A 27,442-nucleotide genomic window follows, 5' to 3' on the forward strand; every position below is an offset into this window, starting at 1 on the left:
TTTCCTCTGCCTGCTTTCCTTGCTGTCTCTGCTGTCAGTGCCATGGTCACAGCCCAAGGCACGAGCAAGCGAGGGTGCCTGCAGGACCAGCTCTGAGTGGGAGAGGAGGAGAAGCTGGCTGAGGTGGGGTGGGATAAATTGAATGTGCTGTGTGAAAGAGCTTAGCTTGAAAGAGGGGATTCGCGGATCCTGATGCATGTGTCTGAAAGCGGCCACGTTCTTATAAATGGGAGAAAAAAATAAGGCTTTTTAAAGTGCTGTTGATGTCGGAGACCTCTTGGGATGAGAATAATATGCTTCTCCAGGTGCCTGTTCCTTTTGCTGGCTGCAAAGAGGTTCCACAGTGCTCTGATACCCAAATTTTGGGGTAGAAAGAGCAAGTTTCTTAATGCCTACCTTAAGCATTTAGGCTAGATTAGCAGGGAGTTACATATGCACCCACAAGCCATCAAGCACCTGCAGGTCTCGCTGCATCAGGCACTAAGCTGGTCTGCCCTGGCTGCAGGTGGGCACGGGAACAGCGTGCTGCGGCACACATGTGCATTCTCTCTGTTTCAGACACTAGGTAATATATCGCCATGCTTTTTTTCTTTTGTTTATTCACCTTTATTATTAAAAATGGAAATCGATGAACCACTTGGGGGGGGGGGGGAACAAAACACACACACACACACACACACACACACACCCCCCACTTTGGATCAGCTTTCTCTTTTGAAGATAATTATGGGAGGGAGAGCAGTTCTGAAACAATGGATGGCAAAGTGTAATGCTTATAACTACAGGGCACAACATACTTTTCCACCCCATGGTTCAATGGTGCAATATTCATCTTCTCTTCTGTTTTCTACTTCATGTACAAAACATGCTTCCAAAATCAATTTTTTTTGCTCTGAACCGCTGCAATGCACAGCAGGACGCCTGTCAGAGCAAAGTGTCACTAAGGGAGGATACCTCAGAGGAACAAGATAGCAAGAGTTGTTCAGACTGCAACAAGTCTGGAGTGAGAACGCAGCGCCTGAACCCTGGCTTGTTCAGCCACGCAGGGCAGTTCCCATCTCCCCTTTTCTTCACAGGAATGACCTTGTTCCCTGCCTGGGCAGGTGCGCCAAGAGGATTGTGCCTCTCTGAAGGCACTGTTGGAGGATGAAGAGCAGCTTCATTCTCACACTGTACCTGCAGATGCTGGGGGCTCTGACCCTAATGCACCAGAACCAGCACACCACTTTGGACCAGCCATGTACAGAAAACCCGCAGAGGTGCTACACTGCCCACACAGACTGAGTGCAAATTTGCTGTGCATATAACTTTTAACTACTGCAGCTGACAATTAATATGTAAAGATGTGATTCCCATGTTCCATGTTTCATTTGCAGAAAGAATTCCTCCCTGTCACCTTCTCCAAGGGAACTGTGCTGCACTTTGACAAGGTGAGCTCTGGTTCTGCATGAGTGCACAAGGTTTTGGTCAATTTTCTCACCACAGAAAGCAGGGAGCAGAACTTTTGTGCTATGCCTCACATGGCTGCCAGGGCAGGGTGAGAAGCAGCAAGAGAATTCCTTCCTGGCACCTTCTCCAGGGGAGAAGTGCTGCAGTTTGCCAAGGTGAGTTTTTTTTGGCTCTGCACCATTTCAAATGTGAGGGGTCTGTTTTCTGACCACAGAAAGCAGGGAGCAGAAATTTTCTTTTGTGCCTCACATGGCTGCCAGGGCAGGGTGAGAAGCAACAAGAGAATTCCTTCCTGGAACCCTCTCCAGGGGAGCACAGCTGCGCTTTGTCAAGGTGAGTTTTTTGGGCTGTGCATTATTGCCAATGAGAAGAGGTCAGTTTTCTCACCACAGAAAGCAGGGAGCAGAACTCTTGCGCTGTGCCTGACACGGCTACCATGCACGGTGGGAAGCAGCAAGAGAATTCCTTCCTGGTACCTTCTCCAGGGGAATTTCCCAGCTCCCGAGAGACTCCTGGCACCAGCTGCAAGGGGCCTCCCATCCGAAGGGTGGGCCTGGGTGTTGTTGGGGTGGGAATTGGTGATGTCTCCTTTCCTTAGTCACGTTAACACTCTGGAATAACAAATGGATGCTTTGCTCCTGTTGCTCTTTTATCATATCGCTCACAATAACTGCTACTGGTTCCTTTTATCATATTGCATGCTGTTTTCTTTTATTGTAATACAAGAAACTGCATTTGATATATTTCATTATTTGATATATTTGATAGATTTGGTTACATTTGATCTGGAGTTCAGCTTTGCTGTGTATCCAGTCAGTCAGCAAAACATAATTCGGCATAGTCGGCAGCGTACGAAGTAAAACTCTCTCTATTTAGGAAAAAAAAAGTTCCTCGACTTGCTATTGGCAGGTGGGAACCATTGCCTTACGGTGTTTGGGCCAGAGTGGTCTGGTGGTGCTGGGCAGTTGGGCCATGCCAGGGACAGAGGGACAGGAGCAGGGGAGGGGGCGGGGGGAAGGGGTTTAGGGACGGACGGGTGGGAATGGATGAAGGTGTTTAGGGATGGAGCGGGGTGTGTGGGGGTGGGGCAAGGATGTGTGTTTGTGGGAGTGGGTGTGGGGGGTGGGGGGGTGGGGGGAGGTGAGGGTGTGTGTCTTGATAAACCAGGGATTGGGGGGGGTGGGGGGGGGGGGTGAGGGTGTGTGTGTTATTTAGAGAACAGAGTGGGGAGCCTGGGGGAAGGGTTTTAGGGATCGATGAGGGGGTTGATGAAGGCCTTTAGGGAAGGACCGGTGGGTTGGGGGAAGGATATTAGGGAAGGACCGAGGGTGGGGGAGGGACTTGAGGGCTTGACCAGGGTCTGGGGGAAAAGTTTTAGGGACAGGGCGGGGAGGTGGAGGTGGGGGATGATTTCAGGAACAGCCAGGGTGGAGGAGGGGGTCAAGGGAAGTCTTTCAGGGTTGTTTGGGGGGAAGGATTTTAGGGACGGATGTGGTGTCTGGGGGTACGTTTGATGCCACTGTATAGATTCCACTGTATATACATTTATGTCCAGGGATTCTGTTAAGGGAAGGCTGCTGGCTCGGCAAAGGGACAAGATGTCTGAGCTCCCCAGTTACCACACACTGATTTGGTGTTTAGCTCTACGTTAAACACACCTGCGCACAAAGGTTAGGCCAAGCTGACTCTCTAAAGCTGTTAGAAATGACGAATTAAGGGACCTCTCATCCAGGGAGTCAGCCTTGGGAAGGATGGGGAACAAAGAATGGATGGGGAAAAGATCTCCGTTCTCTTCGGTGATGCAGAAAGAGCCTCCGGGTGGGGACGTTGTGGCCACAGGAGGAGACAAGCCGATAGAGTGCTGCGATCCGCAGAACGTTGGTTGGAATTCGGACAAAGGTAATTGTTGTGGGGGGGAGATCGCGACCTCTGACTCAGGTAGCCCCCCAAGAGAGGGCAAGGCCATGCTTGGGGAGCTAGTAAAAAACCTCAGCAGTGCTGTCTGAGGGTGTGTGCTCGTTTGCATTAAAGCAAGAAACTTGTAACCCATCCCGTGCCTGACTGAAAATGCATGTGTAATGCGCTATGAGTGTGCAAGTGCTCTGCTGTCCATAGTGCATGCCCTCGAGTAACTGGGTGAGCACGCTCAGAGGAAACATTCCCCCATGCTCCCAGCACTGCCATAAAGAATGCCTGCCTTCTGAAACTTGCAAGCAAGGCTTAGAGGGTTTCTCTCCATGACCGACTTTATGGCATCATTCCCACCATACTGGAGAAAGCAAATCTTTTTCTGTTTGGTGGTGAAAGCAGCTTGGGGAGTGTCACTGAGGTGCAGCACTTTTTTAACCTCAGGTCTAAAGTGCCACCGGTCCTACCGTGGAGTACATCCTTCTTCAGGCTTTCACCAAACGGAAAGGATGCATCAAACCCACCCCACAAAGACGTCCTGCACTTTTTTTATCTTTCCTGGAACATGGGGACATGACCCTGTTGGGCCATCTGTGCCACCTGCCTGGGAGCCAAGATGGTGCCTTTACATTCCAGGCTAAGAACTTACCTTCTTTTCTTCCTTTTCAGTGACTTTAGAGCCATCCTTAGGGAGGCTGGTTAAGCTGGTTTACTGCACAGCTGGTCGCCAGTGGAGGGAAACGGTAAGCTCTGCTGTTGCCTTTGGTGTTTACTTGTTACTGTGTCGCTCATTTGAGTGATCTTCTCATGCCCCGGCAAGCAGAAGCTATCACTCCACTTTAGGCCTTGGTCTAATAGTCATGCAAAGCAATATTGAAAGTCATTCTGAGATCTGGATCAGGCCCCAGTATGCATTTTATAAAAGTGCATCTTGGCGGCTGTTTATCTTTGTATGGGTTTTTTTCCCGTTTCTCCAGACTGTTAGAGCTCTGAAAGGCGCCGATGAGCTGCTCTCCCTCAGTTTGCTCCTTTGCCTTTGGGGAGTGCAGTTCATGTTTTCTTCATGGCTTTGCAGAGGAGAAAATCCATGAATACACCACCTTGTTTTTTTCACCTAAGCTAATTTCAGAAATGCCTCCTTTAACTTAAACATGAAACTCTTCTTAACCTCTTTGTGCACTTGTAGAAAAGCAGGGTGGGGTGGGGGGTGGGGGTGACTTCGGGAAGTGCCTGCAAAAGGGCCTTTAGGAGATCCTGTCCCTTGACTCACATGTGGGGTAGTGAAGAGTCTGAGAAAGTCATGGGTGTTTTGGTGTTCACCAAAGCAGGTTTTCATTTTGGTTTTTTTTCTTTTTTCTTTTTTATCTTATGTAGCTTATGTCACCAGGTAGTGACAGCCTGGGGATGACAGGAAGGGAGAGCAGGCCGTGAAAGCCTGGGTGGTGACAGGAGGGGACAGCAGGCCATGACAGCCTGGGAGGTGACAGGAGGGGACAGCAGGCTGTCACAGCCTGGGGGTGACAGGAGGGGACAGTAGGCTGTGACAGCCTAGGGGTGAGGAGGGGAGAGCAGGCCATGACAGCCTGGGTGGTGACAGGAGGGGAGAGCAGGCCGTGGCAGCCTGTGGGTGACAGGAGAGGACAGCAGACTGGGACAGCCTGGGGGTGACAGGAGGGGACAGCAGACTGGGACAGCCTGGGGGTGACAGGAGGGGACAGCAGGCAGTGACAGTCTGGAGGTGACAGAAGGGGAAAACTGTTGGGGACAGCCAGGGGGTGACAGGAGGGGACAGCAGGCAGTGGCAGCCTGGGGGGGTGACAGGAGGGGACAGCAGGCAGGTACAGCTTGGGGGTGACAGGAGGGGACAGCAGGCCATGACAGCCTGGGGGGTGAGAGGAGGGGACAGCAGGCAGTGGCAGCTAGGGGGTGACAGGAGGGGACAGCAGGCAGGTACAGCCTGGGGGGTGACAGGAGGGGACAGCAAGCCGTGACAGCCTGGGGGGTGACAGGGCACGGGGCGGTGATGTGCCCAGGGCTGTTGGGAGAGCCACCACAGGCGCAGGGGCTGACAGGTGACGCTGGGTGGTGAAGGCCCCAGGGGGTGACAGGAGGGACACCGCAGCCCTGGGGGGTGACAGGGCACGGGGCGGTGACAGGCTGGGGGACAGCAGGGACACCGCAGCCCAGGCGGGGCTGATGAAGGCCCCTCCCCCAGGGGCGCTGAGTGGCCCCCTGAGCCCCTCTGTCACAATGCGGAGCCGCCTGGGTTGCCATAGCGAGCAGCTTGGCCTGGCAGCGCTGGTGCAAGGAGGGAGCGGAGGCCGAGCCAGGGCCTGTCCCCATCGTCCTCCCACCGGGGCTGCAAGGAGGAGCCGGCGGGCTCAGCCCGCGCTGCTGGCCCCAGCCCCTCGGTGGGCCCTGACCTGCTGTGGGGGCCGCGAGGCCAGCTGCTGCGTGAGGTGCCATCGCGGAGCGGGCACCGCCTGGCCCCGGCCATGTCGTGTGTCCACTACAAGTTCTCCTCCAGGCTGAACTCTGATGCGGTCACCTTTCACGGCCCCCACATCTCCCTGCGCGACCTCAGGCACCAGATCATGGGCCGCGAGAGGCTGAAGGCGACCCACTGCGACCTGCAGGTCACCAACGCCCAGACCATGGAAGGTGCGTGGGGGCGGCGGGCGTGGGGACCGGGGACCGGCCGGCTGGCGGCAGCGCAGGCGGCCAGTGAGGCGGTTGGGCCACGGCCGGCAGCGGTGACTTGTGCTGGGGCCTCAGAGCTGCTTTTCCGTGGTTGTGCGCTGGCAGCTGCCGTCAGGGCTGTGTGCGCAGCCAGGCACAGCAGCGTACAGGGTCCATGTGCAACACCGCGCGTGGAAGAGGTTTGGTTTCTGGGAACCCCTCTAGGTAAAACGATAAGGGAACGTGGGACAATGCCTTGTCATCACAAACCTGCCAGATTTCTTTGAAAGCTGGCAGAGAAGGCTGAACGTGATAGAAAAGGAGTGGGTGGCTAATGTGAAGGGAAAAAAGTGGGTTTGGTGACTGAAATTTGTCTTCAGCTACTTTTACTCCACCGCATTGGAAAAGTGGTGCTTGGCTGCTGCAGAAACTGCTCAGTAGCAACGTTTTGGATCAAGAGTGTATCTGTGAGTGAGAATCTATGCAGACCCTGGAAAGCCATCTTGTAGACGAGTTTTCCGTCTAAAGTATACTTGGCATTTCTTGCTAATACAGCTTCTTTGCTACACCAAAGACATTTTCATTCAGATGCTATTGAGCATCATTTCTTCATTTCTTTCAAACGGTGCATTTTTGTCCGGGTACTGCGTGTTAAACGGTGTCAGGGCAGTACTGAAGTTTTATGGCAGATCAGTTATGGTGAATATACCTAAAAGTGTTCTTAGAGAAGCCCTAAGTTCTTTTGAATCTGAGAAATGGTGCTTGATTCTCAGAGACGGTAATGGTTTTGTATTACTTAGTGTGCTGTTTCAGTTTGGTAATCTACCGTCTGGCAAAGCTTGCATGTGATTAAAGACTTTGGAATATGACTTGTCAGAAATAAAAAGACTTGGAAACCGTCTCCATTCCTTAAACATTCAAATTTTACTGGTTGGGGTTTTTTTTTCTTTTTTCCTGTGGTTCTGTGACATTCCCACAACAGTCTTGTCTTTACAATGTGTACTCATAGGATTTTTTCCTCTCCCTCTTTGATGTATTAAAACTTAAACAGAATAACATGCCTGCTGCGGTAACTGTAACTTTGGCCCCAGCCTTTCAAGTGGTTGGACCTAAACACGCTGTTTACCTACAGATAGGTAAAGTATGTTCAGGAGAGTATCTGTGAGCAGACTTAACAGCACGGTGTTAGGGGTCTTGGGGGTGTTACGGGATCGCGTGTCATATACAGCAGTAGAGACAGACATGCAGGTAGAGGCAGACGTACAGGTTGTGACACAGATGCTTACTGGAACTTTTGTAAGGGTGTTTTCCCAGTGAAAATGCAAAAATCCCCCAGCGGTTGTCAGAGCAAAGCTAAGGAATACATTTCAGTGTCATTTATGTGTATGCCAGATTTTGGGGTTTTATACATAACCGTGAATTTCCGTTTTTATTGAACAGCATCTATGTGCTTAAAGTCACCTTCAGAAGGTGAAGGAAACAACTAGGCCAGGATGCTCTGCCTAAAGGGGGTTCTTGGAGATCTTCCCTGTGGAGATATGGTAGTGGGTTTTATAACTTTGTGCAGGAGTCCTGACTAAATGTTGGCATGATCTTGGAAAGACCCTTCAGTGAACCTTGAGTGAAGATGGCCAACTTGTTCAGATTTTTCCGAGCCACGTGATCATGGAAATCTCGTAATAGAAGCAATGCTAATAGAAGCTAAAAGTAAACAGGATTTTACACATCACTGGGGAAAAAAAAAGAGATGGTGGACTCTTTTTGAAGATGGTGGGAAGGCAAAATGGATGGTTGGGATGTGTTTTAAAAGGTGGGAGGCGGGGTGGGGGTGTCCTCTTCCATGCTCGCTCTTATAGAGATGTGTTCTAGGGTTTTGTAAGCTAACAGGAGCAAAAGCAATGAAAGTTAGATCAGGAAAGAGCCTCATGTTTTAGCAGTCTCTGCTTTAGTGACTTTAGAGACCATTTTGCTGTTGGCATTGAAACGATTCAAAACAAATGGAAAAGATTTTGCTGCTTGTGTTTGACTATCAGACCTGAAGATTTCTGGAAAGGTACCGTGAGTGTGTGGAGATGATAAAAGCATGATGCTGTGTGTAAAATGTTGCTTTTCTGTCTGTAAAGGGATTCCCTGAAGTGCTATGTCATGACATATTAATATCACTCTTACGAACTGACTGATGCTTTCTCTGTATTGATGTTGTTTTCAGAATACACAGATGACAATGCCCTGATTCCAAGGCACTCATCGGTAACTGTTAGGAGAGTCCCTGTTAGAGGAGTTAAAGCTACCAGCAAAACAGACCTTGGGTAAGTAGCCATAACGCGTTGTGTTCTGTGGGAGGGGTTTCAGTGTGTTCACCTTCTTTGTGGCTGTTGGTTTACGGAGGCATTCCGGTTGTCTCTTTCTTGTTAAAGCTGCTGTTAAATTGTGTTGTGACAGGGCAGATTTGAATGTATCTGTCCCAAAGCAGACTTAGATTTTTCAGCCCGCTGGGATGTGGCATTCAAAGTCCAACAGTGGTAACTGTTCAGACGTTTGAATTGGGTTTGTTCTTGGGGTTGGTTTTTCTGAGAGTCAAGTTCTCCATCCTGTTTCCTTTAAGCAGAGAGATTCCTTATTTTATGCTTTTGCTTGTATTGCTTTTAGAGTAAACGGAGAGACACATTGCAGTGTGAACTGGTGATTTGTTCCCATCTGCCAGCAGTCCGAGTCTCGGTGTTTGACTGCTTCCTTTGTTTGGGGGATTGGGGCAGGGTATTCTTACACCCCAAAGGGGTGGGGGTGGCGGGGCTGCATGCTGTCTCCAGAGGAAAGACTGAGAGTGGCCAGCTGGCAAACCGTGCAAACAAGAAGTTTCATTCTTAGGTGATTCCTATTAGTTTCCTAAAGACAATGCCTGTGTCGGGCAAGAGAAAAAGAACAACATCCTAAAGCGTATTGCCTTTTGTGCCAGGACGGTGAAGGAACAGTTGATCTTTTCCAAACCTGAAGCTCAGAAAGCAGTTGGGCACATTCCCAAATGTTGGTAGTTACCAAGTTTGATTTCACCCTAAGCTGCTCTCTGTGCTCCAGGTATTACTGCTGTATTCCTCAGATTTATGGAGGACAGAGAATCTGATTACAATTGCAGATATTCAAATGTAAGCCTGACTACAGCATTATTGCTGTCATCGATGTATTCATCCAGTCCAGTTCTGTATCAGCTGCATCAGCATGGTTTGAATGGTCATGTTTTCAAGGCTTCTTCAAGATAGACCTCTTCTCCACCATTAGTAGATATTAGTAGGTTTTGCCATGTCTTTCTAAATGTTAGTTCTCAATAAATAAAGTATACCGGTGAGTTTCAGCGTGTCTCAAACAAACAGTACAGCAGCATCCTAGTACCCATGAAGCATCTGCAAGCAAACCCCCCTGAATGTATGTGGCTCTCCTGTAAGCTTTGGGCATATTAGTGCTTTCAGGCACTACCAAGAGTTTCTGGATGCCACAGCACTGTGCTGCTAAGCATGGCCTTGTTTGGGGGGTTAATTTAGATCGGGATGCTTAGTGCTGTCTTGTCAATATATCCTCCATTTCTGGTTGGATGGCACCCTCTCCTGGTGTTGGCATGCTGCCCTAAAATGAGAGGCTAGGTGCCACTAGCATCAAAGATCCAAGAAATACCTGCACATGGGGATAAGGGATGAATGCCGCTGCTCTCCTAAAGTTGCAAATGGATCAGGCAGGTTAGCTTTCTCTTCCTTCAGCTGGAACCATTGTGGAAACAACTGGTAGAGTCGTTAATGTTTGGGAATGATGAATGCATGCTGTCATGGTGGAGAGGCCTTCAGAAATGCATTAGTCACCTTGTAGTATCTTCCTCAAGGCAAGTGGATGAAGAAACCATGGTGTGGGAATCTAAAGCTTTTCCTCGCACTTCCTCATCTTCAGGAGGTACGTGGCTGTACTTGCAAGCCTGGTGGTGGTGTAGCAGTGGCAGGAAGTATGAGCCTTTCTATTTGTGCAGGAATTGCACAGCAGCCTTTGGGTTGCCTCTGCTCATGGGACGCTTTGGATGATGTATGAATTGTTTGTTAACTAGATCTGCGGTTGCATGTTTGATTCATGAGTAGCATGCAGGTACAGACCAATGAGTATGTGGAATCTCGGCAAGGGCTTGTGTGTCATAAGTGTTTCCTAAAATACTGTAGCATGTTCAAGATGATCTTAAAGCAAGCTCTGGTAATCAAGACTTTTTTTCTTATTTCTTATTTCTTTAACACAGGCCTCCTCGATCACAGAAAATCCTAGGAACTGCTTTCAGGTGATGTTTCTACTGCTATTTGTAGTCACTTTAGGCTAAGTATGGTAGGTACCTGAACACAGTGCTTGGGCTTCCACAAAGAAACACTTTTCTACAGACAACTGTTGTTCTTGTTTTGTCAGAGGAGTGTAGAAACCAAAGTGCTCTATCTGGTACCTATTTGTGATAGTGGGGCTATACAGATTGCCTGAAGGTACCTTCGTATTTGGATGGCTGACTGTTTAAGAACAGAAAAATGTAGCACAGTCTTCACAGTTTTGGTACTTAGAGAGCAGAAAGAAAATATCTGAGGACTTCTTCTTGCACTGCTGTATTCTGTATCTTAGAGTCATTGGGGGCAAAGAAGGAATGGGATTTTGGGTTTTATTTCAGTTGCACTGAATGTACCAGGAGAGCACACTTTATGTATAGAAATAAATTTCCGTATTCATAAGACTACCAGAACACAATGTTTTGATGTTCAGGTTTTATAAACTGTTTTCACTGCTTTATGTTGGTTACAAGTGCTTTAGTTTAAGTACTGATCATCTTTCTTTCTTCTTCTAGAAGTCAAACTGAGCCAGCGAGTAGAACATCAAAAGAGGTATGTAAAAACACAAGCTGAACCTTTTTTCTACATGCTGCACCTAAGTCTAAGAAATGTAGCCTTGTACAAATTTTTTAATATATAAAAAATATATATAAAATAGATATGTTTTATATATAATATTTATAATATATATATAAAACATATTTTCCAGTGAAACATAGTGTGCAGGAGTGGTCTGGAAACTAGGACCATGCGTGGCAATCAGTTAGGTGAGGGGAATTTGCTCGAGCTTGTCTAGACAAAAATTAACATGATGAGACATGTTTGCAGAGCACAGGGGAGTGGGAGACGAATGGCACCAAGGATGGCGCCAAGGAAAAGTAACACCTTGTTGTTAATTGATGAAAGTGTCCTTTGTAGTTAACCACCAATCAGGGATTGCCTAGTATGTAATTCTTAGCTTAAAGAAACAATCTGTTTAAAGCACGCAGCTTCTGAAACATATATAAACTCGTGATTGTGTACAATAAATGGACAACTTGCTTCAATCAGGCTGCGTCCTGTCTCTTCATTCGCCGCAAATTGGTGACCCCGACGTGAAGCGTTTAAGGATCTAACGTGAAGGGCTCTCGAATCACCTATCTGAGCGACATGCAGCGAATCCCACAGAACTTTGAATGATCTGCTGAAAGGAAGCAGGAGCCGGCCAGAAATCCCTCCGGAGTTGAGAGGTGAGCTGTGGGAAATCCGTAACGGGGAATCAGGCTTCGTCCCCAGAAAGAGACGCATATGGACTCATAAAGGGTCTTCTAGTCAGATCAGGGAGTCCGTGCCCCAGTCTCCTCAAATGGTGACCCCTATGGTGGTGTTCCGAAGCCTTGGAAGAATAAGGACGGAAAAAAGACAGCTCGTGGAAGAGGGCTGCATTCCGGAGAAGACGTCTTGGCTGAACGATTGTCTTGCTTTCTGGACCAGGCGGACAACCTAAACCCCGAGGATAACGCCTGTATGCATCGAGACAGGTGAGCAGCCAAGAAACTTTAGAGACTTTGAAAGAATGAAAGTGCGTACATACAGCAGCCAATTGTATGATGCTGCCGCGGAGGGGAACTCCGTGTCGGGAATGCATTTAGCACCTTGGTGGCAAATTCTGACTACTCTTTGCCAAGTGTGGACTAATTCTACTAACGGTGCTAAACCAGAGGAAGCTGTAAATTCCACCGACAGCGCGACTCTTCTCAAGACACCGTCAGCGATGGCGATTCCGTCCACACCTCCTCTGCCCCCAAAGCTTCTGTCACTGACTGCAGCGACCCTCACAACACAGGACCAAGCACGGGAACAGGACAACTCGGACAATGATTTTATTGACACTGATAAACCTTTTGATCCAGGTCCTATAGATCTGGAAAAGGAGCTAGACCTTTCCCCCACCCCCTTGTCTCTCCTGATGAATTGATTGTATTTTGGGGGAGGGTGAAAGGGGGTCTGAGGGATTGGTGGCAGGAATGCAAGTGGGAAACACTTCAGTGATGGGTTTTGGGAGTCGCTAGGGCATGTTTAGTATTTTGTCAGACAAATTAACCTGCAGAGTGGCAGCCTGTGCAATACGAGGCTGTTAAAGGGTTAAGCAAAGCAGTGCGGGAAGGGAGGATTCATAATACATTTGCTATGTCCCTTCCTGAAGTGATGGCAGAGCCTTATAGGCTCACACTGCATGATTGGAAGTCATTGCTTTGTATGGTACTAACTGATACAGTATATGATGTGGTTATTTGATTTTTGTGAGCTATGTGTAGTGGCCTTGACTGAAAACTTTAATCGGGGAATTGCTGTTAACTATGAGCAGTTAGCTGGAGCAATTAACTGTGCCGATTCTGTGACTCAGGCAAGGTATGCCAGGGACAACTGTTTGCAAATGAATGAGATGGCTATTAAGGCAGTCAGGATGCGGGAGTCTTGCCACAGTCTTGCAGGGTCCTAGAGAGTCACTAACTTTAATACTAACTTGATTGATTGGCTTCAGAATATTTTGCAACAAGTCGAACATCAGGAAGCTCAAGGGTTGCTTTTAAAACAACTAGCTGTGATAATGTCAATGAAAATTGTAAACGGGCAACTTTCACAATCGCAACCCAAACATGTGTCAAATGATTGTAACGCAGAACTCACAGCAGACTGTAATTCTCAGGCTGAGTTCTGGAATGCAGCATAACAGATTTTTGCTTCTCTAATCTCTTCTGTAAGAATAGTACATGCTCTTAACTTGCTTAGTAAATTAGGCTGCTAGCTTGCTAAACAAAGTAATACTACAAATACTATTCTTTTTTTTTCTGGCTTATTAACAGATGTTGATTCTGTCCATCATATGTTGCTACAGAACCGAGTTGCTATTGATTTTTATTATTAGCACAGGGACACAAGTGTGAAGACTTTGATAGGATGTGTTACGTGAATCTGAGTGACCACTGTGAATTAATTTACAAAAGTATACAAAACTTAAAAGCCTTAAAACAAAGATCTGCAACAGAGCCAGGGGTGGGATGCCTTTGGTCTCTTCTCACGGCTGGGAAACTTTGGGCCATGACTCAAAAGTATTACAGGATTTATTATAATTATCTTTAACCACCTTATTGATGTTTGCCTTATGTCTCCCATACCTTTTTTTTTCCCTGTATTCAGTGTTTAGTTGATTGTAACATAAATCGGGTCATGGTCACCCAGCTACACACAACCTTTGCCTTGTCACAACAAGCAAAAAAGAGGAGGACAGAGAATGTCTGAAGAGAGAGATAGGAGAGGAAACTGGAGAATTATTTGACCTAACAAGAGATGAGAGAACAGCTGGGTATTGTGAAGGAGACTAGGAAAGATAAACATGGTTATCTAGTGTTTAATAGGTGTCTGCATGCTTGTAGTGATATATAGCTATGTAACTGCATGAATGATTTCTGCCCTGAGCCTGGTGGAGCATACAGCTGCGGTTTGGGTCCGGGCTCAGATGTAAATAGGGGCTTCTCTGTTATGGTAAAAGTGTTTCTCTTTGCATAAAAAAGAGAGGGAATGAAGGGAATGACCCCAGAGGTATGTTCAGAGAAGGCATGCGATGTTTCCAACTTTTTGACTGAACCAGTTCTTGTTTGGTGTGCCCTTCCACCTATGTATAATGTTAATCCAAAAGAAGATGATATTGTTTACACTTTGAATGTCGATAATTGTCTTTCTGTAGATGCTAACTTGTGCCTTGATTTTGCTCGGTTTCAGGGGTTCTTTTGTGCAACAGGAAGGGGGAGATGCAGGAGCGGTCTGCAAACTAGGACCATGCATGGCAATCAGTTAGCTGAGGGGAATGTGCTCGAGCTTGTCTAGACAACAATTAACATGATGAGACATGTTTGCAGAGCACAGGGGAGTGGGAGATGGATGGCGCCAAGGATGGCGCCAAGGAAAGATAACACCTTGCTGTTAATTGATGAAAGTGTCCTTTGTAGTTAACCACCAATCAGGGATTGCGTAGTATGTAATTCTTAGCTTAAAGAAACAATCTGTTTAAAGCACGCAGCTTCTGAAAACATATATAAACTCGTGATTGTGTACAATAAATGGACATTTGCTTGCATCAAGCTACGTCCCGTCTCTTCATTCGCCGCAAGTAGCATAAAGGTAAAAGAGCCTGGGTGATATCAATTTAAGCTAGCTACGTTTAGGTTAAAAGAAAACTTCAGGCTAGAAAGAAAAAAAATATTTCACATGTGCATAATAGAATGAGCTTAACTGGAGAACTCTTTAGGGGGACCAGTGAACTGAAAACTGTTTAAGGGGTGGTCACAGCACTTGCTAAAGGAATCCTTTCCAGAAAAAAAAAAAAAGTTGTCGAGCAAGTTTTTCACCCAATGAGTTTAAAATTCAATGGAAATAAGTATTCAATCTGAGTGAACATTAGTCACTGGGTATGACTTTTTATTTTCATTACGTCATCACAACAATACATGCAATAGTTATAAATTTCATGCATTTGCAAACCTGTTTTGATGCTGCTGAGGACACAGTTAACATTCTAGATTGGGGTGCAAATTTAGTGATGCTGGGTTTGCATTTCTTTTGGACACTGTATTCTTCCAGAAGACATTAATTCTTCTCTTCTGTCTCCAGCAATGTGCAGCTGACAGAGTACAGTAACCGACTCAAAAACAGCAGAAGTTTTTCCTCAGTTTGTGTCTTGGATGGATTGTTTTGAATCACTAAGAAAGAGTTCTACTGTACTACCTGTAAGTAGATGTCCTAGGTTTTCTAGCACAGATCTATACAGTTCTTTATTTCTTTATATATATATATATATATTTCTTATAAAACTTAAACAAGAAGAATGATTTTTAGGGTGTTTGCTGTATAACTATAGTAATGGTCTTTTTCTAGGGGAGACTCGCTATTTGGTCAGCTCAACCAGTCCTTATTTCAGTCAATTCCAGTCAGCTCAGCGGTCCTTATGCTCACCAAACACAACAAGAAGTAGCAGGACTAGAAGGCTGGAACAGGGGAAGCGTGAGACTTTCCTTTCAACTGTTGTATCAGACAACTAGTTTGCTGTTGCTGCAGCTCAGACACTTTTCCCCTGGGTTGCGGGACACTCACCCACACACAGTAGTATACTGATATGGAGAAATAGTGTGAAATGTGTATAATGGACATCGATTGTGATTGTATGTGTCTGCTCAAGGAATGTGGGTATGGTGACTGGTCATGGGTGTGGTGTCTGGTCACATAGGCACACAGCTCTGAGGAGACAACTACAGTTTTGAGGAGACGCCTGCCCCTCTTCCTCTAACAAAGGGGAGACGGGGAGACGCCTGCCCTTCTTTCTCTAACAAAGGGGTTATTTAAAAGAGAATGAGAAAAAGATGAGAGACATTCAAATGCTATCTAGAGGGAGGGAGTGCTAAGTCTCCTTGCTGGAGAAGATTGGATGGTCACAAGGACATGAATCACCTACAAACCTGCAAGACCACCACATTCCAGGAAACGGACTGATAAGCTAATTAACATACGAAGCGGGGTTTAGGTAACGAATATGTATAGGCATTAATTGAATATTCATTTGTTTCATTGTATAAATGTGAGATGGTTCGTCACTTCGGGCATGCACGCTTGTGGAGGAGCGATCCCCCGTGCATCTGCACGCAATAAACATACCTACTTTATAACTTTCGAGTTATAGAGTCTAATTCCGCACGTCAGTTTGGTGAGCCAGCCAGGAGGATTTCTGCTCGGCTGAGGGACCAGCTGCAGAGCGGACGCTCCTAGGCGCGCCCCGGGAGATTTCCTCAGAGGAGCCTTCTCTTCTCAGCTGTTCACCCGGGAGCAGAAGAGAAACCCCTGGATCCACGGATAAAACGGTATGTTTAGTAACGGGGCGGCTGGTGAGACGCACGGAGACGTCCGGCGCGCAGCGTAGTCCCCAGGAGGAAAGGTACCTTGGGAGGGGGTTTGATGACCAAGGGGTGGCCGCTAGCGATCTTGAGGGCAGATCGAGCAAACCCGAGGTTACTGCCATTCCTAAAAGCCCGGAGGCCTCGTGATGGAAAGCGGGGGGCGGGACGGAATAAGGCGGAATCTCACAGGAACAAGAGGGACCTCACAGCAAAAGTAAAAGGGAAACTTTTGTGTAGGAAAAAGAGGAAGCTAAAAACTTCCTTTAGGTTGTCTTAAGAATTGGGGAATTCCTAGAATGTAACAACTGAAATAGCGCTCTGTGTCTTGTTTGTTCTATGTGTTGTCTTGTTACATGTTCAAAACTCGGAGTTATGAAATGTATGTTGAAAAATAATAATATTCTGGTAATTCGTGGCAAATAGCGGAAAACTTAACACTCTGCTTAAGACCAGGAAAAATTGGTTTTTTGTTTGTTGTTTGTTTTTTGGCAATTGTTCATTGAAATGCATACTTTGTGAACTGTTAGTGTTCCTAAAAGTTGTACATAAGTGCACGGTACCGTATAACATACTGCTTGTGTGACTGCGGGCTGCCCGGAGAGTGTGAATGGTGTGATTGAGATGCGCATTTTGATTTTCCGTGTATAGCTTAATTATTTTGACTAAGTGTGAGTGCAAGAGAGCTTGAGACAGGCGTTTGAGTGCAAAACGAGTAAGAAGCTCTATCCGCGTTTCTGACCTTGGGTGGCTAAGGTGGCTGGAGAAAAACAAAGTAATTAAAATTGCAAAATGGGAAATGGAAGGAGTAAGCCCTGTGAAAAATCGCCCTTGGGTTGTATATTAAAACATTGGAGCGATATCGTAGGACATGGTGGTACCGAAAATAGAAGGAAATTGATTAAATATTGTAATCAGTGGTGGCCTTTGTATAAATTGGAGTGACGTGAAATGGCCTCAGGAGGGAGGAATGTTAGATTATAACACTCACCTGCAATTAATGTTGTTTCTGAGAAGAGAAGGAAAATGGGACAAAGTATCGTATGCAGACATAATCTTCGTCCTCCAGGACAAACCTGAGTGGCAAAAGGACTGTGGATTAGTACCCCCTCGGGATCCTATGGTACTAGCACTAGAAAGAGTGCGGGATTAACATCACCTGACCTTTGATTATGGCTCTAGAAAGGGATGGGAAAAAAACCTGAGACCTAAACTGGAAAGATGTTCTTGTTGAAATTTTTGTGTTAAAAAGCTCAGGTTGCGGTTCCTTCTGTGGAGCAACCAGAATGAAACACGTTGTAAGATATAAAAACTTGTACTGATGTATGTAAAACCTGAGGCATGTGTGTGTGTGTGTGTAGAATCAGAGACCTTGTGAAAGTGTTGAAGTATTGGGGTGAGTTTGTACAAACCCCCGTACCCCCTCGAAGGTGCGACTGAATCATGCTGGGACGCATGGCAGGAGGTTTTCTGTTTGCCTGTGAAGGCGTGATATGTAAGAACACAGAATTAAAGCAACAAGTAGCAGATTTGCATTCAGAGTGAGAAAGAGTTAAAACAGAAGTGCTGTAGCAGAGGCAGGCTTGTGTAACCTGCAGAGCAGGAAGAGCATCTCCTGCCCGAACCCTTCTGCTGGTGAGAAGGAGGGGGTTGCTATTGATGACGATTGAGCAGAAGGACCTGACAATGTCACCCCAATTGCTGCAGCATTTGCAGTACAACAGGACCGGTAACGGCCCTTCTAGGGCAGGGAATGGGTATGAGGTGGAATTTTAGTGAATACAAAACCAACTTATTTGTTAAACTTCAGTAAAAAAAAAAAAATAAAAAAAAATTGTTACAGTTGTGGGAGCTGCTGGCCACCAGGAAAACATCCTGAAACCTTTAAAGTACAAACTAAGAAGACAAATAAGAATGCCAAATTCACCAAAATCTTTGTTGGGATGAGATTTATTAGAACATCTAGACTTTAAAGAAGGAGAAATGAAACTAAAAGTTAAAAATGATCAAGTAATTGAAATATTGAGATTATCTTTAATTCAACAGAAAAGAGGAAAAGAGGACCTCCCTGAAGTAAAAGAAATTTTTAGCCAGGTGTATCTGAAAATAAATTCCAGGAAAGGTGAAAAATGCTTTACCTGTTACAGTAAAATGATAAGGGGGAGGCTTGCTCAGTTCAGATAAAAACAATATCCCGTGGTCAGCAAGGCTGTGGGGATATTGGCAGAAAAACTGAAATAAAATACACTCTGTAGTAGATCTACTAATGTAAATCTGTGTTTTGCCATGACAGTGACTTGTTATGGGATGTGCAGATGAAACTCTGCATTGACAACGAAGTACAAGGAATAAGGTTGGTCAGGTGCCTCCTACCATAGTCAAGGGCAAGACTGGGTTGGCCTCTGTGTTTGCCACCAAGAAGAATCTTGAGCTCCGCTGTTGGCTGCAACCCAGCAGGCGTTGAGCGGTGGGAACAAATGCCATGCCAGACCTTGATGTGAGGAATGGCCCCCTCTGTTATAAGAGGGTCATCCAGGAAGGAAGAACATAAGATGGCCCATAGAGGCACTGATTTGGAAATTGGAAACCGCCTGGCCGACCATGAGGCCAGACGAGTAACAGAGGAGGTAGGAAAGGAGGAATTATCCTTAATACCAGATGATAAAATCCAAACTGAAAGTACAGATCAAGAGCCAAACTATTCTAAAGAAAACTTAAAGGTAATTCAGGACATGAATGATAAAATAAAAATAAATAAGTGGATTTATTTAATGGATGGTTGTATAGTGGTACCATCCAATTTAATATGGACCACAGCCCTATTATTAAGACGCATTGGGGAGCTGATACTTTATATAAAAGTCTAAATCAGAAATTGATTGGGCGAAACTTGTATACTGTAATAAAACAGGTGACTCAGCAATGTGAAATGTTTTTACGCAATAATCCCAATACAGCAAATAAAATAAAACTAGGGAACATTAGTAGAGGGAATGTTCTAGGGCAACATTGGCAGATCGATTTCTTGGAACTTCCTAGAAAAGGGGGGTATCGATATTTGTTGGTACTAACGGATACCTTTTCAGGTTGGCCAGAAGCCTTCCCGTGCAGAACTGCTAAAGCCCGGGAAGTGACCAAAATACTACTCCAAGAGATAATACCTAGGTTTGGAGTCCCAGCGGTAATGTCCTCGGATAGAGGACCACATTTTGTGTCCAGAATAGTGCAACAGATCAGCCACCATCTAGGAATAGATTGGCAATTACATACCCCATACCGACCACAATCGAGTGGCCAGGTGGAAAAGATAAATCATCTAATAAAACAACAGATTGTCAAGTTAGGCCAAGAAACAAATCTAACTTGGCCCCAGTCTTTGCCATTAGCTCTTACACGAATTTGAACTAGACCGAGAGCAAAAGAGGGGCTTAGCCCATTTGAAATTTTATATGGACGACCCTATGGGGTACAAAAGGGGATGTCTTCACAGATTGGTGAAGAAACAATGACTTCCTATATGGTGGCACTAAACAAACAATTAATAAGAATTGAGAAGCATGTGATGGGAACATGCAGTAGGGGTCTGGATGGACCTGTTCACGATATACAACCAGGAGACTATGTATACGTTAAGTGTTTTGCAGATAAAACCCTGGAACCACAGTGGACCGGACCTTTTCAAATCCTACTCACCACCTACACTGCAATCAAGGTTGAGGGACAGAATTCTTGGATTCACCATACCCAGATTAAGAAAGCCCCTGCAACTTCTTGGAAAGTAACCCCAGATAAAAAAGAACTGAAACTCAAATTTACTCGGACAAATGGGAACAATGTGGGTGGCAAGTAAGTGAACCTGAGCGGTTGCGGATCCACCATATGGGAAGGGCACCACAACAAACAATATAGAACAAAAGAGTCTGGGACTAAGCCAGTGGCCAGTCTTGCCCAACTTGTTATCAGTAAGCCCCAACTCAAACAAAGATATTTTTGATCAAAACAGATTTTATATGTATATATGAGGAACGTTTAGATTCTTAAAATGATCAATAGTGGGTTTAAACCATTTGTGTTTTTTTGTACCCTCTCTCTTGCCTACAACCAAGAGCCTGATAATTGGCCTTGGAATCATGCCCAGAAAAAACACACTGGAATAATGGGAAAGGTGGACTCAAAGATGAAACTAGCTATGGTGGTTTTTTCTGAAAATGAGGTGTACCAAAGGAATCAATGGGATCGGGAGGATGTACACAAAGTCAACCGATTATGGGGAAAATTAGGAGTTAGGATAAAAGTAGGGTGTCAAACATATAATGAAAAAGATAACACCAAGATTTCGGGAGACACCCAGATTAATGTCAGAAAGGTAGATAAGGAATTTACCCTTCTAAATACAACCATGTGCTTTAATTCACGGGAATGTTGGCACAATTTTACCTTAACCGAGCCCATCTTTATAATATGCCTAGGAAAGGAATCCCCAAGAACAGCTCTGACTTATAAGATCAAAATAACAATCATGCTAACCACTGTTCCTACCACCACCACAGTTACAACAACCCCATTAACGCTTGATCTTAAATTAACTAAACCAGATCCAAAAATTTATACAATTGGACCATATGTAATCAGAAATACAGGTCAGCAACAAATGTTGTTTAACCCAGAATGGTCTCTTAAAAGAATAGAGTTAAAAATACAAGTCAATGTTTCTGATGTTAAGCCATCCTGTTCCCCCTTCTTACGAACCTCTTATGAGGGATGGACAACTTGGTTAAGAAAAAGGGGAAATATTTATCGAAACAGAATAGTGAGAGATGTAACTGGAATGTTGGGAACAGGACTCGGAGTATTAAATTCCATAGACTCAGAGGTGATAATGAATAAACTAGCCGCCACCACGGCCGATCTATCAAAACTACAACAACCACTAAAATCTTCATTATTGGCATTAGGGGCACATCAATGGTTGATATCGAAGGTACTCCCCAGGTGGGAACAAATAAACATGGAAGATCATCAACTCATCACTAAGGCATTAAGTGGTTTACAGGATGACATCGCCCTGGCTCTAAGTTGTATCCAAGCCCAAATGTGGATGCAATCAATAGCTGCATCCATAATAAGAGAAGGAGAGGAAGGCATATTTCCTACAGAAATTCGAAAGATGGTTTGGGACAGTGCTACGGAGGTAGAAAGAAAACTCCAGTCATGGTGGAATATGGTGAACTTTACCTACGACCCCAACACACACACCATCACAGCTTTTGTGTTAACCACACATAATGCAGTAATAATTACCATACACCCCATTGTAGCCCTTGGAATTAACCATGATGGGGTGCTCCTATACCCTTTTGAACATAGAACATGGGCCAGAAAGACAGGCGACAAGTGGCAAACAGTAGATTTAGAATCTTGTATTATGCGAGAACAGCAGGGCTTCCTCTGTGAAAGCAATACTATAATGGCTCAGGATACTTGTTTAGATACAGATCAGAAAATATGTCATTTCGAGGCCCGACCAAATGCAAACTTGAAAACAGTAATTATATATGCAGGGAAGGGATGTGCGTGTTTGAGAACTAAGTGTAACACAATAACCATAGATGGGGAGGTAAAGGAGACTGCACAGTATTCAAATTATTGTATTTGTAATTTTACTACTATCACAGGATGCGATTTTAGTTACTCAGCCCCAGTAGTGTCTCATCAATTCTTAAAATCCAATTTTACCCTATCACAGATAATAATTCCTACCCCCATAGGACTAAATATAAGCAGTATAAAAGAACTATTAAAACATGCAGATTTACAACGTATACTGGAAGAAACCAAAGAAAAGAGACATGAAACTCTTCTTATGATCCATCATGATGTAGAGGGGATCAAGAAAGTTTTAAAAAAGGTAGAACAGGATGGAAACCATAATTGGTGGGATACTCTCTTTGGCTGGTCACCTTCTGCAACAGGAATTCTTAACACTATGGTACACCCCATTGTGATCTTATTGATCAGTTTAGGAATTTCCTTAATACTAACCATTATGTTATATTTGTGGGTTTGGAGAATGTTTAAAAGGGTAACACTTATGTATGATGCTTTATATCATTCGGGAAGGCTGCTTAAGTAAAAGAATTTACTTAATTTAATAGAAAAGGGGGGATTGATATGGAGAAATAATGTGAAATGGGGATAATGGACATCGATTGTGATTGTATGTGTCTGCTTAAGGAATGTGGGTATGGTGACTAGTCATGGGTGCAGTGACAACTACAGTTTTGAGGAGACGCCTGCCCCTCTTCCTCTAACAAAGGGGAGACGCCTGCCCTTCTTCCTCTAACAAAGGGGCTATTTAAAAGAGAATAAGAAAAGATGAGGGACATTCAAATGCTATCTAGAGGGAGGGAGTGCTAAGTCTCCTTGCTGGAAAAGATTGGGTGGTCACAATCACCTGAAGAAGATCGGGTGGTCACAAGGACATGAATCACCTGAAGAAGATCGGATGGTCACAAGAACATGAATCACCTACAAACCTGCAAGACCACCACATTCCAGGAAACGGACTGATAAGCTAATTAACATACGAAGCGGGGTTTAGGTAACGAATATGTATAGGCGTTAATTGAATATTCATTTGTTCATTGTATAAATGTGAGATGGTTCGTCACTTCGGGTATGCACGCTTGTGGAGGAGCGATCCCCCGTGCATCTGCACGCAATAAACATACCTACTTTATAACTTTCGAGTTATAGAGTCTAATTCCGCACGTCAAATGTGCTGCTGAAAGGAAGCAGGATTTGGAAAAAAGTCCCTCTGGAATTTAGAGGTGAGCTGTGGGAAACATGGGGAATCAGGCGTCTTCCCCTGAAAGAGATGGGGGCTTATGAAAGCTCTCTTGAATAAGCATGAAAAGAATATTCCTGGGCATGATCTCAAGGCGCTCCTTAGATGGGTACAGGTGAAAGTTCCCCCTTTAACTGCATCTAGTATTTTTACGTGAGAACTTTGGGAGGATGTGGGGGTAAAGTTATGGGATGCAGCTACATCGGGGGATGCTGAAGCGCAGCACCTGCTCCCATGGTGGAGAAGCATTTTTGAGATTTTGAAAGCACAGGAAGAAAGTTACAGAGAGAAAGCAGGGGGGGAAGGAAACTTTCCTACAGCACCTCTGTTACTGCTGGAGGACCCAAAACCGCCTGCCCCTTGAAGGTTTTTGCCGCAGGTTACCCCCCAGAGGAAGACCCCTTTGATCTGGGGCTGGCGGACCCAGATTTATACCCCCCGCCGACCCACACAATGTGTGGGCTAGCACAAGGCACCAGGCCTTGAAGGAAGGAGACCTGGACATTGCTAAAGCAATAGTGGCCCCCGTGCTTTGTCAGGGTCGGAGGGCACGGTGGGAGGCTTTGTCTTTTCCAGTAATTAAGGAACTGCGTCTCACTGTTGCTGAGCACGGGCTTTCCTCTCCTTATTTTGCAAGTCTGTTGTCTTCTGTATTTGATACATATGTTATGACTCCTCATGATCTTAAGTCTCTAGCGCGGCTGTTATTAACTCCGACTCAATATGCTTTATGGGACTCACATTGGAGGGGGGGGCTTCAGGCGCTCCTCCTCACTTATGTGGGTCACGGCAATGCAGCTATGGCTGCACTGACCATAGAACACCTTACTGGTACAGGTCGGCACTCTGACCCAGCAGCCCAAGCTCGGGATATCCCTCGGGAGGCTCTTGAAGCAGTCCATGAGGAAGCAAAAAAGGCTGCTCTTAAAATCCCTGACTCACAAAAGCCGCAGAAAGCTTTTATAACTATTACTCAAGACCCCGTGAGTCCTATATGGAATTTATCGACAGACTAAAAAATGCTTTAGAGCGTCAGGTGGATAACGCGGAAGCACGGGAAATATTGTTATTGAAATTAGCTGTGGAAAATGCTAATGTAGATTGCAAAAAACTGTTGAAATCTCTTCCTAATCCAAACCCCACATTGATTGAAATGATAGAAGCCTGCAATAGAATCGGCACTGTGGATCACAAATTTGAGGTTATGGCTGCTGCCTTTGCAGCTGTACGTGGTCCGTCAGGCATGGTAATTTGTTACGGCTGTGGCAAACCAGGTCACTTAAAAAAGAATTGCCTGGCTATGAATAAAGGGGCTAAACACCAAACCCCTGGGTACTGCCCTATATGCTGAAAAGGGCGTCATCATGCTAATCAATGTCATTCTAAATATGATTTCCAAGGTCAACCAATACAGGGAAACTGATCGCAAAGCGCGGGGCAGCGACGCGCGCAGACACAAGTGCCGCAGCCGACATTCCAACCCCGACAGAGGGAAGCAACAGCACCTCGAGTCTTCGTCCAGCAACCTCAGGCAGCACCGGATTGGACCTGGCAACCTCCCACACAGTAACGTTACTTGATCCCTGTGAAGGACGTTATTGGAACTGTGCTATCTGTCTCAACATTTCTAGCTGACCGCAGACCAACACAGAGGCCCTGTAGAGAACTTGTCTACATCTTGCTTCAGCAAACCACGGACATTTACCCAAACACCGCTGCATCTGTTTGACCATGAAACCCACACATCTCCTGCTTTGTACCCTCACCCCAGCAAGTACGCCCAGACCCCAGAGGATGAAAAATTATCTGAAAACACAGTATGGGTGCTTGCACCACTGCCAAGTGAGGGGTGAGGCTATGCAAAACAGCTCTCGGAAGGAGCAGGGACATTTGGGTGAACAGCTCTCAAACATCTATAAAAGAACTGTGACAACCAGCACCGAGTGGAATTCCCCACCTGTCGTGAAGTCGATCCCGGCTGAGGTGACCCCTAGCTCTGTGCGGTGGTAGCTATTGCACCTTTCTTTACTTTATTTTTCCTCTCCTTCTCTACATTTCCTGCCTCTATGCGAGTACCATTAAACTTCTTTTCTTTATGGCATTTGACCTCGTTTGTGTCTTAATCTCACTCTGGGAATCACAAAGAATCTCCCCAGACCCAACCTTTCCGGGCCTGGACAATCCCTCGGTTCACTTATTGTCCACAGATTTCTTGGGACTCTTACCCCCTAAAACCCAAGTGTTATTGTTAAGTAGATCCTCTACAACATTGTTGGGACTTTTTGTACTGCCAGGGGTCATTGACTCTGACAGTACTGATGAAATTAAGATTATGGCATGGACCCCGTTTCCTCCCTGCACAATACCAAAAGGTAGCTGTATAGCACAATTGATATTAATTCCAGCGAGGGCAAATTCCCCCGTCCCCAGCCAATCTCATCAAAGGCGGGGAGGGTTTGGATCTACAGGGAATCCTCAAATTTTATGGGTGCAATCTATTTCTCAGAAACAGCCTGCGTGTCAATGTACTCTTATCTGCGAAAAACAGCAAATAGTGTTAAGTGGGATTATTGATACCGGAGCTGGCATCACAGTAATTTCTCAAGCCAAATGGCCTCCGCAATGGCCGCTGACTAATGTCTCTCAGACGCTGGCTGGGATTGGGGGGACCGGTAACAGCCGTCAAAGTTTGGGACTAATTCAAATTCAGGGACCAGAGGGACATGTGGCTTCTGTTAAACCTTTTGTCTTACCAGTCCCTATGGTTTTGTGGGGACGCGATGTATTGTCACTATGGGGAATGTCTATTCGAACCCATTTTTAGATGGGGGCATTGAAGTGCGCAACACCCTAAAAATAACCTGGAAAACTGATGCTCCCATTTGGGTGGCTCAATGGCCCCTCCCTCTGGAGAAACTTTGTGCACTCCAAAATTTAGTCTCAGAACAACTGTCCCAAGGACATATTGTACCCTCTACTAGCCCCTGGAATTCACCTGTTTTTGTTATTAATAAACAAACTGGCAAGTGACGCTTGCTCCATGATCTCAGAAAAATTAATGATGCTATGGAAGACATGGGAGCCCTCCAACCAGGACTCCCGTCTCCCCCTATGATTCCTCGACATTGGCATTTGACTGTTATTGATCTCAAAGACTGTTTTTTTCATATCCCACTACACCCAGATGATGCTCCTAAATTTGCCTTTTCAGTCCCTAGCGTCAACATGCAAGTCCCATTGCTAAGATACCAGTGGGTTGTGTTGCCACAAGGAATGAAGAACAGTCCCACAATCTGCCAGTCGTATGCAGCTAAGATACTTAACCCTGTTAGGGCTGCAATGCCTAATACCCTATTGTACCATTATATGGACGACATCCTAGCACCTGCACAACATCATGAGGTCATGAAGGAAGCTGTAGCCCTTGCCGCAGCTGCTGTTAATTCAGCAGGCCTCTGTATTGTGTCAGAAAAATTTCAAAAAATACCCCCATGGAAGTACTTAGGTTGGCGTATAGTTCCTCAGCCTTTACAGATACAGACAGACATAAAAAACTTGCATGATGTACAGTAATTGCTGGGAACAATTATTTGGGTCCGGCCGCTGTTGGGAATTTCTTATGCAGACCTAAGTCCTTTATTTGAACTGCTTAAAGGGAATACCGACTTGTGTTCCCCCCGCAGTCTTGGTCCGGAAGCCATTGACTCTTTGCAAAAGGTTGCTACGGCAATCACTCACAGACAAGTACATCGCTGGGCTCCTGAGTTACCTTTTCATTTGATTATTTTGAATCCCGCTCGACAGCCTCATGCATTAATATTTCAATGGGATTCTCAGAAATCAGACCCTCTGTTGCTTATTGAATGTTGGTTTTTTTTATCAAATCAACCTACAAAACTATTTCAACACAGCATGGGATGTTTGCTTTACTGATAATTAAAGCCAGACAACGCTTGTTAACACTATCAGGAGTAGATTTTGCTCGTATCTGTTTACCTGTGACAAGCATGTATTTACAATGGCTTTATCAGCAGTTCAGATGCCTTCGTTATGGCATTGGCGGACTATACAGGTCAACTCACATCCCACCCACCTTCGCATAAGCTGCTTAATATTGACTTTCACTTAATATCCAAGCCAAAAAGGAGCAATCAGCCATTACAAGCTTTTACTGTGTTTACAGACGGGTCTGGAAAATCGCACAAATCAGTCATTTTATGGTGGGATGACAGCATGGACGACGGGACTCGGACATAGAAACCGCTCCTGGTTCTCCTCAGATAGTGGAACTGGCTGCA

At 45.5% G+C, this 27,442-nt stretch overlaps 1 protein-coding gene across 1 annotated transcript; it reads left to right on the forward strand.

Moving 5' to 3' along the window:
- Positions 1 to 5,852: 5,852 nt before the first annotated feature.
- On the forward strand, positions 5,853 to 10,946 carry LOC129784458 (E3 ubiquitin-protein ligase RBBP6-like). The gene is made up of 3 exons (XM_055803898.1): positions 5,853 to 6,018; positions 8,246 to 8,345; positions 10,889 to 10,946. The coding sequence occupies exons 1-3, from the start codon at positions 5,853 to 5,855 to the stop codon at positions 10,944 to 10,946; spliced, it is 324 nt and encodes a 107-aa protein (XP_055659873.1).
- Positions 10,947 to 27,442: the final 16,496 nt, after the last annotated feature.

Source organism: Falco peregrinus, chromosome 5 (assembly GCF_023634155.1).
Source record: "Falco peregrinus isolate bFalPer1 chromosome 5, bFalPer1.pri, whole genome shotgun sequence".
Classification (NCBI taxonomy): Eukaryota; Metazoa; Chordata; class Aves; order Falconiformes; family Falconidae; genus Falco; species Falco peregrinus.